The sequence below is a fragment of the Otolemur garnettii genome, unplaced genomic scaffold, assembly GCF_000181295.1.
Source record: "Otolemur garnettii isolate 467f Iridium unplaced genomic scaffold, OtoGar3 scaffold00001, whole genome shotgun sequence".
Classification (NCBI taxonomy): domain Eukaryota; kingdom Metazoa; phylum Chordata; class Mammalia; order Primates; family Galagidae; genus Otolemur; species Otolemur garnettii.
This window is the reverse complement of record NW_003852396.1, coordinates 33,641,938-33,659,144: the sequence shown is the minus strand read 5'-3', so window position 1 is coordinate 33,659,144 and position 17,207 is coordinate 33,641,938. Positions and strand designations below refer to the sequence as shown.

At 39.4% G+C, this 17,207-nt stretch overlaps 2 protein-coding genes across 2 annotated transcripts; one reads left to right on the top strand and one right to left on the bottom strand.

The window, feature by feature from the left end:
* Positions 1-4,509: 4,509 nt before the first annotated feature.
* Positions 4,510-6,024, top strand: LOC111723225 (ubiquilin-3-like). The gene has a single exon (XM_023509731.1). It carries the CDS (start codon positions 4,510-4,512, stop codon positions 6,022-6,024), a length of 1,515 nt encoding a protein of 504 aa, XP_023365499.1.
* A 9,746-nt stretch (positions 6,025-15,770) lies between these two features.
* On the bottom strand, positions 15,771-16,722 carry LOC100946432 (olfactory receptor 52D1-like). The gene is given in 2 exon segments (XM_012802665.1): positions 15,771-16,338; positions 16,340-16,722. Coding segments are annotated over 2 exon segments (951 nt in total).
* Positions 16,723-17,207: the final 485 nt, after the last annotated feature.

Below are 17,207 nucleotides of genomic sequence, written 5' to 3'. Positions count from 1 at the left end.
ATTAGTAAATTATTGTAGTTATAGATATTTTTTAAAACTTCTGTCTTTCAACTTTTATACAAAAATTAAAAATGATTTATATACCATCATTGTAACATTAGAATATTCTGACATTAAGTATGTACTTACCTTTGCTAGTAAATTTTGTACTTACATATGTGTCCATGTTGCTAATTAGAGTACTTTCAATTCAACTTAAAGAACTCCATTTAGCATTTTTTATAAGGCAGTTTTAGTGGTGATGAAATCCATCAATTTTTATCTGTCTGGGAAAGTTCTTACCTCCCGTCATTTCTGAAGGAGAGCTTTGCCAGGTATAAAATCCCTAGTTTTGTTTCATCCTTTTAGTGCTCTGAATATATGATCTTGCTATTTTCTGGCCTGTAAAGTTTCTGCTGAGTAATCCAATAGTCTTATGCGAGTTCCCTTGTATGAGATAATAGTCTTTGTATGTGGAGCTTTTTCTTACTGCTTTCAAAATTCACTTTGTTTTTGACTTTTGATAATTTGATTATAATATATCTCAGTGAAGACTTTTATATCTTCAATATTTGTGGGGGTTTCTTTTGGAGGGTGTGGAGGCCTTTATGGATGGGGATATTCATTTTCCTCCCCAGATTTAGAAAGAGCATTTTGGGGGGAGGGAGTCATTATTTCTTTAAATAAGCTTTTATCTCTTTCTATTTTCTGCTCCTGGAACTCATAATGTGCATACTGCTTTGCTTCATGGTGTTCTATAATTACCCTAGGATTTCTTCTCTCTTTTTTATCCTTTTAAAAAACTATTGTTCCTCTGATGGATAATTTCAAATGATTTATTTTTGAGTTTGCTAATTCTTTCTTCTGCTTAATGGAGCCTGTTTTTGAAGCTTTGTGTTGAATTTTTAAACTCAGACTTTGTATTATTCAACTCTAGAAATTTCCTTTTTTTTCTTTCTTAGTTTTTTTCTTTGTTAAACTTTTTATTTTGTTCATATATTGTCATTCTGATTTTGTGTATTTGTCTATTTTTGTAGTCTTTTAGCTCTCTATACATAAGATGATTATTTTAAACTCTTTGTCAGGCAATTCATAGATCTCCATTTCTTTGGGGTCTGCCATTGGAGTTTTACTTTGTTTCTTTGGTGGTTTCATCATTTTGTGATCTTTTATGTTTCTTTAGCCTTGTGTTGCTGACTTCATATTTAAAGAAATCATCTCCTCTAAAGACAAAAAATCTTCATTAGTGAATCTGGTTAGAGATTCTCAAGATCCCTCAGATCTTTTCCATAGTTGTGCCAACCACACTATTTTGTTTCCTTTTAGGGGGAAAGTCATAGGATTATATGCCTTCTCTTGATCCTTCAAGGCCAGTCCAGGTGATAGGAGACCCCCATTTATATTCCTTAGAGTAGTGCCTTGAAGTGCTCAAGATAATGTGTCTTCTCCAGTTTGACTGCTATCTGAGTGTTGTATGTAGGGCTTCATGTACTTTATCCATGGGACTGCACAGGGTGCTAGCCATAGGGGATGTGCAGGGTTTTGAGGGTGAATATTTGTAAGCTTGAGGGGTTTGCAGGCAATAGTCCTTTGAAGTTTGTGGGTGAGCCTCTTGGTGGAGTCCAAGACCTATGGTCAGATTTTGAGATCTGTACACCAATTGCTATGAGATCCCTGCCCCCTTGTTCCTGCTTCTAGATGTCCCCAGGCTACTGAGCTATGCCAATTCTCTCAGTGTTCTGGGTGGGAAAGACAGAAGTGGGTTTCCTGGCATTGTCACATGGTCAGGAGAAGCCAAGCACTTGACTTTCTTCCCTGTAGGAGAAATCATGAGCCAAGGGAATCTCTTGCAGCACCAAGCAGAGCTTCCCTGGGGAAAAGATAACACAAGTAATGTGAGATTTTTCTTCTTACTTTCTTCAGTGTGTTCACTTTGGGATTTCTTTCTCCACTGGGGTGCTAGAATTTCTCATCTGGATGCCAGAGCTCCCACAAATGCATTTTTGTGCTTGGATAGTTGCCAAAATTGGTGTTTCTTATGGGGGGGGGAGGAGGGAGAGGCTGGAAACTCCTATTTCATTATCTTGTTGATACCACTCCTGACAGAAGATTTTATGGACATCATATCTCCTCCACCAATATGTCTGGAATTTTCTATATCACCTGCTATTAAATATGTACCTGAAAACTTGGTCAATCCTGACAGATCCATTCTCTTCTCTCCTTCCCAATCCAGTTACAAACATGACCACAAGAGATACCCAAAACTAGCAATGACTTATATATTAAAATAGTACTCAATATTTAGTAAACATCTGCTTTGTGCCAAGCAGCTTGGATTGCACTATATCTGAATATTTTCCCTTAATCTCCATCATCATTTTAGAGATGTTGGCACCCAGTCTCAAAAAGGGTAAATGGTTTGTTGAAGGTTATGAAGTGGTGACAGTAGGATTTAAACCAGAGTTATTACACTTCAGAAAGTCCAAGCTCTCTTTTTAAAATATTTAAAAAATATCAGCTTCTTCATAAAGAAAAAGAATGGTTCTATGTTGAAGCAGTATGGGCTCCTGTTGTGAGAAAAAAGTAAGTAAATAGACTGGGAAGGACTGTCATCTGATACTGGGGAAGGAGACAGTCAGGTGCTGACAATAGAGCCTATACAGGAGGAGACAAATGGATGGTTCACCTTGAAGTCCATGAGGAAAAAATTATATCTGAAACCTTGAGATATGCAAAAGTGGTTCTGAATAAATATTGCCTAGAATGTTCTTTATTCCCTGTTACACAGAAATGTATTCACTAAGTGAAGGCCAGAAACATTAATTTGAATATCTGATTATACTGGAGATAGCCCAAAAGGATCCACAAAAGAATTAGTTTTGCTGGTAATGAATAGCTGCATGCTAGAAATAGTGCTGAAGTCTAGATATTATCAGGAGAGGCCCAGTAGTTTGGCTGCCAGCTAGTCAGCCATGATGCTTATTCTACAAAATTCCTAGGGACTGGAAAATTCTTTGAAACTTGGAAATCACAACTTGTCAAGAATTGGCCTTTGGTCAGACACTGGAGATACTCAGTCAAATTAATTAAAGTTTAAAAACTTATATCACTATAGAATAAACATGAGTCCAGATGCTCATGTTCCCCATGTCTAGGAAAATCTTCTGGAGGTGGCAGTCTGGAAAGCCTAATCCTAACTGTGTAGTTCCTGGAAATTCTAGAATCAAAAAAAGGGGTCAAGTATATAATGGCAATAATAATCGTATAAACTCTTATGGTTATACAGCCTGATGCCTCAACTACATGATTGTTGCAGAGAACAAACTTTACTGGAGGGACTTCTGGCCTGAAGAGGTCAAAAAAATGTCTAAGCCTGGGCACAGTGGATCATACCTGTAATCCTAGCACTATGGGAGGCTGAGGCCAGTGGATTGCCTGAGCTAGAGTGAGACCTGGTCTCTAAATATTGCTGGGCCGGGTGTTGTGGTGGGTGCCTGTAGTCTGAGCTACTTGGGAGGCTGAGGCAAGAGGATCACTTGAGCCTAAGAGTTTGAGGTTGCTGTGAGCTATGATGCCATAGCTATGTTACTGGGGGCAACAAAGTGATATTCTGTATAAAAAATAACAACAATAACAAAAAGAAAACAGTGTCTAAAAGGCTATTTCATTCTTTTACAGCAAAATATGTCCTCTCCCAAGTGACATGTTTCATTTTCAAATATATTAATACTTTAAATATAACAGTTGTTAAGTCCTACAGACTAGAGTCAAACTGTTACTTTCTTATGATTTCACATATCTCAGCTCTGATCTTCCTAGTTGAGATCATAGTTTATTTCTCTGAGAGCAACCTTCTTTACAAGTTCATAGGGAAAATGGTAAATTGTTTTAGAACCTTGTATGTGACTTCTGAGGGCCTCAGAAGTACAATCTGCTTACAGACTATGGTGAGACTAGATGAACTTATTATAGATACCTTTATTCAGTTCACACAGAGACAGAGACTTGAGGCCTTGGCTGAGCCATGGTCACTGTACAGCAATTCAGTAGAAGATAAGTGACTAAACTAAGTACTTCTAAACTAGATGATAGTCTTTCATTCAGTTGTATTTATTTCTCAGACTCAAATGGTAGCATTTCAATAGTGGAATAGTATGGAGTGAAACATATTTCTATATAGACACGTTTAGTTTTGTTTCTACTTCTGTTTAATAAAATCATAAAAAGAGCTCAACCTCAGGCAGGTGGTAGAACTCCTGCCCTTCCCCCATTCAGTTCTACCTTTCAACTGTGACCTCATCACTGACATCATGTCTGGCCCAGGGGAAGAGCAGCTGCCACCCCATGGGAGCCAGGTGGCTTCAGGGCTACAGTGGGGAGGTAGCATCTATAAGAAGTGGGTGAGAAGACATCACTGCACACCTACAGGTCCCTGCACACGGGCGTGCTCAGGGCCACATCTGGGCTTCTGTACGTCTGTGCCCCACAGTGTCCTCAGGTAGCCCTGCATTCTGCTCTCAAGGAAGTATGGCACGGGCTAGAGAAGAAGCAGGGGACAGCCAGCTGGTATCTGGTCGGGAGCCATCATCACGCATCATCAGAGTCTCTGTTAAGACTCCACAGGACTGCCAGGAATTTATGTTGGCAGAAAACAGCAGCATCCACCACTTTAAGAAGAAGATCTCCACACGCCTTCAATGTAACAGTGACCAACTAGTGCTCATCTTCACTGGAAAGATGCTCCGGGACAAAGACATACTGAGCCAGTGTGGCATCCTTGATGGCAGTACAGTCCACGTGGTGGTGAAAAGAGGCCACTACACCCATCGTTCTGAACCATCAGCCACTGAGGGTGCTGGGATGCTAACGAGGCTGGGCCAGCTTGTAAGGAGCTCACCTGATCTAGCTGACTTCTTTGGCCAGTTGGCTCAGCTTCTGACGGCTGCACCAGAATCTGTGGTGCAGTTCCTGGAAGACCCTGGGATTCAAGGCCTGGCAAGTGAAAAACCCGCCAATGCTAGCCATGTTCCTGAATCCTCAAGGCCAGTACAAAAACTTGAGCCAGCTCTCAAGGCTCTGGAAACCTTACAGAACTCAATCCAGCAACAGGAGCTCTTGCAGGCAGACAAACGGAGGCTGGAGGCCTTGAAGGTAGTGCCAGGTGGTGATAATGCCATGCGTCCAGTCTGTTCTGACATACAGAAACTTATGCTCTCCACTATGGCCTTATTGGTTGCTTCCAAAGACTACATCTCAAGTTCAGAGTCTTGCAGGGGGAAAGCCAATGCACACAATAGTACTGACACCACTACCACCACCCTCACCACTCCTGTACCTGCCAAGCCATTGGTACAAGAGGTCAGTGCAGGAGTAACTGCCCAGGTCAAGGGTATGGCCTCAAATCAGGCCAATGCCGGGTGCAAGACTGGTATGCCAGATTCATGCTCAGGACATCTTCCCTCCCAGGATTGCCAGCATCCCACAGATAAGGCCACTGTAACCAGTCAGCTGAGAACTTCACCCTCTGTTTTGCGTAGAGCCTTACAATTCCTGCAGCAGAATCCAGCTCTGCTACGTCAGGTGGAAACTGGAAGCCCCCTGAGACATCACCTGCCACTACTTCCTATCCTCACCAACCCACGAGCACTGCAGGCATTGATACAGATAGAACAAGGTCTACAGATACTGTCCAAGGAGGTGCCTGGGCTTGGACTCTTCTTATGGCACCCAGACAGACCCCGTGGAGCCAGAGGAGTTCATGAAATTAGAGGCAGAAGACAAGGTCATAGAGTGGATCGTGGACAATCCTCCTCAGCTGTTCTTCAGCTCCTCCATGCACTGGCCAACACCTGTTCTCAGACTACCCAATCCTCCCTATCCTCATCCCTCCTTGCTGAAGGTCGCTACCAGCAACAACTGGAGCAGCTGCAGGCCATGGGCTTTGCTGATCGTGATGCCAACTTGCAGGCCCTGAAGGCTACAGGTGGGGACATCCATGCTGCTATTGAGAGGCTGCTAGGAATAGAGCCTCCACAGGCCTAGATTCCTCCAGTGATGCTTACAATCCACCATCCTATGGAGAGGGGAAAAAAGGAGGCGAGAAGGGAGGGAAGGGAAGTAGCTTATTTTGAAAATTCCTTCTACTCAGATCATGTGCACATTTGGACAGCCCCACTCTAACTGTCTAAGCCTGTTCTACATTAAAAAGGTTGCTTGGATCTCACGTGTGATGTAAATTTGGGGATGGGAGGCAAAGGGAATGTTACTTACAGAGCAAATGATTATGTTATATGGTCTTGGGATTGGGTGTCGCTTATTCTCATGCTTCTAACCTCAGAGTCTTTTAAAATTTTAAACGTGGGGTGGGAAATCCGAGTTTGTTTGGTATCTGTACTCATGCTTAGTCAGCAAGTGTGTTTCCACCAGCATTATCAATATCATCATGGGCCACCTCTATTCTAGCTCCAGAGTGACATGCAGGAATCCTGACCATGAAGTCACAACTTTCCTTATGGTCTCTTAAAGCTGCTTATTATTCTTTCACCTTCATGTTTCTCTGTCCATAGGTCCAGTCTCTTGATATTGCAGAAAAGATACCCAACTTCCTTCTCAGTGAGGCTTTTTCTTCTGACACCAGCTTAAGCCAGGATCTTGCTCTTTGAAGTGAACCTTGACTGCTTCTGAAGCACCATCCTATTCTATTCAAGTTTCTTTTACAAAATGTTCAACTCTGCTGCCTTATCAGCTAACAAATTTTATCCTTTTGCTTCTGAATATCTCAGAGGTGTCTCCCTTCCAGTAGTGATGTTTTATAATCCTCTGCAGCCAGGAACTTACCCCCAGTAAGGTATAGAGCTTCTCAGCTGTTTCTCATTACTTATCTTTCCACATTTTTCTACAGAATTTGACCTCTGTTTATTAAAGATGCTTTCTTTAATATTACTATACTTAATTCTACTACATTTAATATTAATACATTTTCTTGTCCATTGTCTTATAGAGTTGTGCTTCCTAAGAGTTTATTATGCCAATTCTTTTATTATTCATTTCTCAGAGGGTTTGACCGTTTCCACAGCTCTGGCTTTTCTACACTCATGCTTCCTAATTTCCTGAGTCTAAATGTATATTGCATAGCTCATTGGTCTTCCCTTTAGATGTCCCAGAGGAATCTCTGCCTCAGCATATCCAAATATAGTATAGCACCTTGCCCATTCCTATTTTGAATTCTATGTTCTCTGTGTCTCAGTGAAAATTGTCAGCACTTCCCCAATCTATTTGATCACCTCTCCTGTAAACTTCTGACTTGTTAGTGATATGACTCATCGTGTAGGCAGGCAGAGCATGACCAGGAGTACCAATGGCTAAATGCAACCATGTAGCAGGACAAAAGCTGTTGAAAAAGATGGTAGAGTAGGAGCACATTGGGAAAGTTTCTTAAGGAGAAACTAAACTAAACATTCAGAGTTAGTCTTAGAGGTCAGTTAAGTCTGGGATTGAGGAACAGCTGAGTCTCCTCCCTGGGGAGTGGGGGGTGAGGACATCTCTGAGATAGACATTGTGTTTTAATTGTGTTGTGATGCTTTGTGAGCCTGGAGAGCTGGAAGATGTGGATGTCAGTGATGTCCGTATTACTGGGGCTTCTCTTCTCATCAATGAACCCAGTACATGGTTTGCTCATTTTTCTTTTCTTTTCTTTTCTTTTTTTTTTTTTTGAGACAGAGTCTTACTTTGTCACCCTTGGTAGCATGCTGTGGTGTCATAGCTCAAACTCTTGGGATTGAGCTAAAGTTTGAGCCTCAGCCTCCCAAGTAGCTGGGACTATTTTTGAGAGACAGGGTCTTGCTCTTGCTCAGGCTGGTCTTGAACCTGTGAGCTCAGGCAATCCACCTGCCTTGACCGCCCAAATGCTGGGATTACAGGCTTGAGCCACTGGGCCTGGCTGTGATTTGCTCTTTGTTTTCCTGTAGTGTCAAGATGTTGATCTGTTTTTGTGAGGTCAGGGGCTCATGTTTGGTTCCAGGGAGGAGTAAGAGCCTGTGGGGCGAAGCAGGTAGAATGAGAAGAGCAGTATTCTAGGACCATAGATGTGTGCTTTTCTTTCCTCCAGCACCTAAGCCTCAGGGGCCAGAGTCCTGAGTTGGGTGGGAAACACGATTGTCATTATTGTTAGTCATACTGTGATATCCTGTCCAATTACAGTCTACAGTCCCAGGATTCACTGTGTTCTAGCTTCAGGATAATTAAAGAGCCCAAAGCAGAATTTTACAGAGTCAAGCTTGCTGTCAGGGTTGCAAAATCCTCTGTTATCTATGGTCAATGTAAACCTGGGCTTCAGTCAGTAAGGGGAAATTGTGGGCAAGAAGTGTCTTGTGCTGCATCTCTAAGGCATTAGCCCAGAGTGGAGGCTACAGCTAGACCCCTTAAGATGTTAGCAAATGTGGGATCCCTTCATCCCATATTATCTGTCTAGGTAAACTGAAGGCAGGAGCTGCTTGGAAAACCCGAATCGGGAGAGGGTTGAGGATCTCTGATGAAACAATTCCTTCCTGCAATATCAATATTGGAGATTTATCTTACAAGGGTACAAGTGAATCTTTCTAAGAGTGGAATATAAACATCTTAACACAATAACTAAGAAAATGACATGAAGGCTATGTTAACCAGTTGAATGAAAATATTTCAAGTTGTATATGAAAACACCACACTGTACCCAATGATTGCATTAATGTACACAGCTATGATTTAATAAAAAAAAAGTTTAGGAAAGGAGGAAGAATGCTGCACAGAATGGGTAAGCTGAATCCCACAATAACCTTATCTACAAGCGATAACCCTCGTTACCACATATAATAAAAAACATGTTCACTGTATGTCTCACTGAGAAATACAGTAGAATTATAAAGCTCGAATAAGATTAGATAACGTGGAGGATCTCAATACTATACTATAGTATAGTGGGAGTTATACTATAGGAAATAAACTTTGATAATCACATGCATACGTTTTAATGGTCATACATGAAATTAGAGGCACAGAAATTAAATTGCCTCTACTCAGTAGCAACTATTAAATGTCTACCATGTGCTAGTTGTAGATGCACAAAACCACATAAATTTTAAATTATAAACAGAGTTGGCACACTAACATCTATTTACACATAGAAATATAAAAATAAGAGAAAATAAAAAATTATAATGATAAAATAACTTGACAGTTTTTCTTATAAGAAATAAAACTAAAATACTTGACTATTTTGCTCAATATAGTATATTTAGAAAACTTAATGTCAGTAGTAGCTGTTATTGGAAATTTAAAAGATGAAAATTCAGCAAGTGATTTCTTGAAATATATTCCATGATGGGACATTTGGGGAAATACAGTAGTCCCCCTTATCAGCATGGGATACGTTCCAAGACCTCTGGTGGATCCCTGAAATTGTAGATACTCCAGAACTCTATATATACTATGGTTTCCCTGTGCATACACACCTATGATAAACTTTAATTTATAAATTATACAAAATGATTAACAAGAATAACAATAAAATAATACAATTATACTACGAAACAAAGGTTACGTGAAACTTTACTTTTGAAATTTTTCACTTAATATTTTCATACTGCAATTGACTGTGGGTAACTGAAACCATAGGAAGCAAAACTGTGGATGGGGGTGGGGCTACTGTACTGGACACAACCAAGCGCTCCTGCCTCGGAAACTGACCTTCAGTCTGATTCACACACTATAGGACTGTAAAAAAACCTTATACCTTTCCCAATTTGTGACATATAAAAGTTCCTCTCATTCAAAGCTTGAATTAAACTTCAGTTTCCATCTTTTCAGTCTCAAGAGTATCAGCTTTGGAGAAAAAAATAATGGCTTAACTTGAACTTCAGGTACTGCCTGCACTACTTGAATGACTTTTTATTCACTACTTGGCCTCCTTATTTTCATTTTCTTAGTGAATAGAGAAGGAGAATAGTGCCTACTGTTTAGAATTTTTGTAAGGATTAAATAATCTATGCAAGTCTTTTAGCAGAGGGTGCTTAGAAAATAGTAAGGGCTAGTAAGTGTCACTAAACGGATTTGAACTCTTTGAGTGTTTTCTCAGGTGGAAGATAGTACTACCTAGGTCTACTGGATATTCGCACAAGTTTCTGTGAGTTAAATACACTTATATTTAACATGTAGCATATCCTTGTCATATAGGCACTCACTAAAAACTGTCCTATCTTTACCTTACATTTGATTTGTAATAGTAACTAATGTCTGTGCTCAATCGATGCTCTAATTTCCTAACACACATCTCAAACTTGCTCCTTAGAGTGGGACTGGATTTCACAGAGCCTGTCCAAACAAACAAATTCATTCACACTACTTCCTACTATGGGAAGGGGAGAGGAAGGTGGCTACTCATGAAAAAAATTGAAGGTCCTCATTGTCATTGCCACCATGCTGGTGATTCCCTAGATGTTTGCCTTAGGATGGGTTATCCAGGCCTGGGTCCTAAGATCATAACTTGCCTATGAGCATCAAGGTCCAGAGTCCAGTGAGGACATTTCTGGCCATAGTTTTACAGATACCTAATGTTCACAATCCACATTCATCCCCAGGAGACTCTACTAGTGTGAGGTACCTGGACCAACATGCCTACAAGTTCGGCCAGGTACTGATCACAGGTGTACAGTGCCTGTCATCCCTTGTCACCATTGAACAAATAAATAAGACCTTCTTCATCCTTGCTTCACTCTCTGCAGGATGTCCTATCTTTGCACATTGCAGTTTTTAAAAATGTTTCTGTTTCTGTAGATTCTCTAATTCTTCAAGGCCCATTTATTTTTCAAAGTATTGCCATCAGCTTCCTGATTTTCCCTTCTGTTCCAAGGAAACCATTCTCCCAAAGTCAGCAATGGCCTCTTAATTGCCAAAGCCAGGAATATTTATGAGCCTGCCTCCTTTTAAAAGTTTGCTTTTGTAGGATTTAACATTATCAACATGGCCAGAGAATTTTTTATTTTTGGTCTTCTCTTTTCAATATATACTACGTTCCCTGAGTGAGACAAATTATTTCTCTCCTCCACACCATTTCTATTCTCCTGTTTATCTGAAGACTTTACTTCCCATTTTCATGAAAAAACAGAAGCATTGAGAAATATTATCCATCAATTCTCACTCCTTATTTTCCCACTTAGTTTAATTTGTGGCAAAATGTTCTGCCTGTTCTTCTGTTGCTGGGATGCAATTACTACAGTCTAGCTCTTTCATGAAAATACTAACTTCCTTTCTCTCTTATCTATTCAAAGACAATATTTTTCTCTTTCTGGTACCATCAACATTTCATTGTTTGGTACTTTATTCCCATTAATATATACTAGGTCATTTTCCAATCTTAAAAATAAAAAATAAAAAAACAACAACAACAGTGTTTCTTTATCCTTTTATCTACATTTTATTTTTTTTGCTTACCTTTGTAGCAACAGTAACTACTAAAAAGAGTTGTTCATACTCATTGACACCAATAAGCTCCTCTTATTCTCATAAACCTAATATAATTAAACTTTTACCTATATTACTTTAAAGTTTGTAATCACTCCCATCAGGATAATCAAAAATCTTTGCATTGGTGAATCTTACGGTAAGTTTTCTGTCATCATCCTCCTTGCCTATTGGTCATAGTTAAGTGATTTCTGTGTGTGTTATAGCTGATCACCCTCTCTCCTTTGGAACACTTCCCCTTGTTCCTGGAAACTATGAATTTTAAAATTAACTTCTTTCCCAAAGACTTTTCTTTTTTCTTTCCATTTGTGATTCCTCCTCATTTCTTTGACCTCTTAACTTTGAAGTTTTCATATATGTTATCTTATTTCCTTGGTTTTCACCGATCTGCATGACTTTCAACAGCATGTGCACACTGAGAAGCTCCGGGTTCATGTTTCTGGTCTAGACTCCTCCTCCGAATCTCAGACTCCTATAGTCAAAGCCACAAAAGCTTCCCTCCAGGATACCTTAGAGATAATGAGCTCATCATCTTCTCCTACAAACATGTCACTCTGCTTTCCCAGTCTGACTGTCTTACAAATAAACAAAAGGCAAATCCACCTTCCAGTTGTTTCAACCAATAATCTTACAGGTATCCTTGATTCTCATTTTTACTAATAGTTATAAAATCAAGTTGGTACTACCTTCAAAATATACTCAGAACTGGATCCTCTTTTGTCATTTTCATTGCTACCACTCTGTCCAGGTCACTAGAATTGCAATATCATTTATTACCATCCTCACTCCCCATCTTTTTGCTCTATTCTTTTTCTTTTCTTTCTTTTTTCTTTCTTTTTTTTTTTGCAACAGAGTCTCACCTGGGCTAGAATGCTGAGGTGTCATAGCTCACAGCAACTTTAAAATCCTAGGTTCAAGTGATCCTCTGCCTCAGCCTCCCAAATACCTGGGACTACGTATAGGTGCCTGCCACAATGGCTAGTTAATTTTTCTGTTTTTAATAGAGACGGGTCTCACTCTTACTCAGGCTGGTCTTGAACTCTTAAGCTCAAGAGATCCTCCTGCCCTAGAGTGCAAGGATTATTCTAGGCATGAACCATATGCCCAGCCTTTTTGCTCTATTCTTGATATAGGAGACATACTAATTATTTTCAACATGAATACAAATTATATAGAGCTGTACAGAGGAAGGAGAAAGCACATAAAAGGTGTATTTTTCCCAAGTAATAGTTTATGATTGACCAAGATGAGGAACTCAAACCCTTGGATTCCAGAGTTTGTGATCTTGGACTTTCTGCTGCCCATATAATTAATCATTTTCTTTCTTTCTTTCTGTCTTTTTTTTTTTTTTTTTTTTTTGCAGTTTTTGGCCAGGGCTGGGTTTGAACCTGCCACCTCTGGCATATGGGGCTGGTGCCCTACCCTTTTGAGCCACAGGCACCACCCTCATTAATCATTTTTATGAAATCAATGTGTGCAAAGTCTGTCTTGTTTTGCATTGGGACAAAGGAAGGGACAAATTATTATATTTCCAACTCTTAAGGAATTTAGAATCTCCTTTAGAGAGGAACAGCTAAGAGAATAAAATCACAATACAGAAATTATCTATAATATATTTACAGTAAGAACAATTTGAATGGCATCCTTCTACTAAGAATAATTATTAGCATATTCAGACAAAAATTAATATGCAGTAGAAATAAGAGAGAGATAATAGTGAGAGAATCTTCGGAGCTCAGAGGGTAGTATCTGTTTTGTTTCTGAATCCTACAAGTAGAAGAGAATGCATGTGTTTGTGAGTGTGTGTTTTGTTAGGAGAGAGAGAGGTGGATGAATTCTTGTTCTAGAGATGGGCTATGTCATTAGGAAGAACTTGGCAGGATGGTTCTTCAGTGTCTCTCAAGGGCTGAATCACATAAAATGAATTCAGAGAGACTCCCTCAGCAAAAATTGAAAGAGCCAGAATTAGAGAAAAAGAGAACAAGTATAGCCAATCAGGCAAGATTCTAATATGCAATTTACCAGTTGCAATGATTTATATGCAGAACCGTGAATACATTTCTCAAAGAGGTCCAGGAGAAGGGTTGCTTAAGGATCACCAGAGCCACATTCACACCACAGACTAAATAATTTGTTTGTGCTCTAGGAATGGAGGCATATGTCTATCCTCAGAAGTTGCATTTCTTGTGAATGCACATATACAAACATACTATGCCTTTTAGGGAAGAATGATGCTGAAAATAAGATGCACTAGTTAGAGAAATTTTACATGGGAATTCTTGTTCCTTCTCAATGAACAACCTCACTTTACTGTGAACTTCAGTTACAATTGATGGAGATCAATCCATCACTATTTCAATACAAATTGACTCATAAAACTTTGAAGGGCTGCCCATGTCTTCTCATCTGGGACTAGCTTTTGAAGCCCCCTAAAAGTCTAACTATTTCTTCCAGCTTTCTCTACCTCTTCCTGTAATTCTCTCTGCTATCTCTTTCCTGCACCCTCATCTGCCCCCTTTTTCCCTTTTAGTTTGATCTACCCCTACGATCTTTCTTCTCTGAACTCCTCTGTACCAAAAGATTACTGACCTGGCACATGAAAGCTCCTTGTGCTTGAATTTGCCCCCAAGGACAGAGCTGAGGTATTTCTTCTTGTCACACTCATCAACTTGCGATATTTTTTTCTCTAATTGCTTTCTGGGTAAAAAAATTTTTCTCTATCCTGATCCTTGTGGATGCTTCTCAGTCTAAATAGCCTCAATATAATATAAATAAACAAGAATCAAATTACTGAATATCTACCATATGCCAGACACTATGCTAGGCAACATGATAGCATAAGGAAGACATCATTCATTTATTTATTAATTCAACAAAGATACATAACAGTATGACCCCTAACACGTTTTTCATAACATTTATTGAATGCTTATTAATTGCATGTAAGGCATTGATGAAATACATACTTTGACAAAGTTTGAGAATGGTAGTTGATCAATCAACCCCAAATCAAATAGAAAAACACTATTAATTATTTGAAATAAAACAGATATAATTAACCTTAGTGTACACTTATAAATTTAAGAACAAATACTACTAACTATTATCAGTCTGTTTTGAGTACTCATTTTGTTTCAGACATTATAATAAGTACATTACTAAGGCTTGGGGTGGTTAAATGTCATGCCCTAATTCACGTAACTAGTAGATGAGGAAGCCAAAATTTAACCCCATGGCCCTCTAGATCCCAAATCTTGTATTCTTTCCATTACAAAATATTAAATAATGTATGAGGCATTGTCCACAAAAGCATAGCCTTAGGCTATTCACCTCTTAGAATCACAGGCATTTAGTTTAAAATGTAAATAACAACAACTATCTCTTCGAACATGGAAGAATATGAGTGGACTTATTTACTTTAAAACCAAAATTACTAAAGTATTAATTCTGAGCTGGCTTCCCTGAATCTTTAAGAAGGTATAAGTTTATGGCATAAGAAAAGGAGCCTCAAAATGGAGAAGAGGAACAGAAATGAGAAAAAAACACAGTTTTATTAAGTAGTAAGCGTATTTCAAGCCCTGTCTAAATATTATAGAGTTGCAAGGCAGTTATCACAATAATCCTGTGTAGTGAGCTAATGTAAAAATAAGCTTTGGATAGACTAAAAATATGATTAACAATATTTAGAAAGGTTACATAATTTTCACACTTTATTTATTGAGCACTATGTCAATCACTGTCTTATGTAACATTCATTCCTCACCACATCATTGAGTTAGATATTATCTTCATTTAGTAGTTGACAAAACTGAGGCACAGAAACATTTAGCAACACCATTCAAGGTCAAAACTAGTAAGTGGTGGAGCCAGAATTCAAACCTAGGCATTCTAAATTTATACTTTGTGATTTTAAATAATATCCAGGTAAACTCACACTCCAATACAGTCCAGTCCAAATGGTCTTTTTCTTTTCCACTTGGACTACAGGAGAATATTTTTGCCATGAAACCTAGACTCCACTCAAGATCAGAAGGTGGCTTGCTACTTATTAAGTTGGGGCCATTTTCGAGACAAATGTGAAAATATTATCATATCCTAAGGGCTAGCCTTAAGAAAATGGCCTGGTCAAGGTGATAAATGATAGCTGTGATTCATTGGCTAATTCTTTTCCACTCAGTGCTTTCTACCATGTAAAACCATTCCTTTCATATCATATATACCTATCCATGTAAATGCATTTAGACATCTATTCTTCCCATTTATTTTTCTTATCACCAACTTCTGCTAGTAATTCATATTGAGATCTTTCCCAAGCGAAGCAGTCTCAGAAGTCGACTCCGAATCTCCTTGGTTCTGGCTCCATAGATAATAGGATTGAGGACGGGAGGCACCAGCACATACAGATTCGCTAGAAAGATGTGCACGTGCTTGGGGACTCGGTGGTGACCAAAGCGATGTGTGAGGAGTGAGAAGAAGGCAGGGATGTAAAACACCAGAATGACACTGAGGTGGGAGCTACAGGTGCTCAGAGCCTTGTGCTGGGCAACACGAGTTGGGAGATAAAAGACCGCATGGAGGATAAAGCTATAGGAGATGGTGATGAGGATAGAGTCCAGGCCCATGGCCAGCAGAGCCACTGTCAGCCCGTAGACAATATTGACGGTGATGTCGGCACAGGCCAGTCGAGCAATGCCCATGTGCTCACAGTATGTGTGTGCCATGACATGGTGACCACAGTAGGGCAGTCTCCTCAGCAAGAAGATGAAGGGAGAGACAATAGCCACGCTACAGAATATGCCAACAAGGCCAATTTTGCCTATGACAGTATGGTTGAGAATGGTTGTATATCTTAATGGGTTGAGCCACATATCCATCAAAGGCCATGGCAAGAAGAATTAAAGATTCCAGTGTATAGATAGAATGAATACAAAACATCTAGGTGAGGCATCCACCAAAGGAAATCTCACCAGCGTGGAACCACAAAATGGCCAGCATCTTGGGCACAGTAGTAGAACTGAGAGCTAGGTCGGTAAGTGACAGAAGACAAAGGAAGAGGTACATGGGAGTGTGAAGGGCATTGTCCAGGGAAATAACCAGGATGAGGGCAGAATTACCAGCTAGTGCTACAAGATACATGGCACAGAAAGGGATGGCTATCCAGAAGTGGGCAGACTCCATCCCTGGGATCCCGGTCAGGAAGAGAGTGGTGGGGAGACTGTGATCACTAGTGTTGGAAACTGACATTCCTGCAGCCAAATAAAGGGCTCTATCCAAGGATGATATGCCAACCCTGTAATGTCAGATATTTGGTTGATTCACATAAAAATGATTAATCTTATATGAAGTAATTATATAGACAGAGAAAAAATATTATTTTCCTCTTATTCAAGGATCTGAAAAGACTCTACCGCATTTAAAAAAATTGTTAATTTGTATATCGAACAATGATGTTTGCATTCTTTATTTAAAGCACTGAGCTAAGCATTTTTTCATCTGCCTATGCCGACCCTTCCAGACTTATCTCCCACCACTTTCTGCTCATCTTAATGACCTTTCATCTATCTACATCTAAGGGAATTTCCTGTGTCCTTTTCAAATATATCTTTCCCATGTTGAAGGAATCTCATTTCTTTATTTTCAACTTCTCTATTTTTTTTTTTTAAATTTAAATCTCAGGGCAAGTTTTTCTGCTTCTCAGAAGCCTTCTCTTTCTTAACTGGTCCATATAG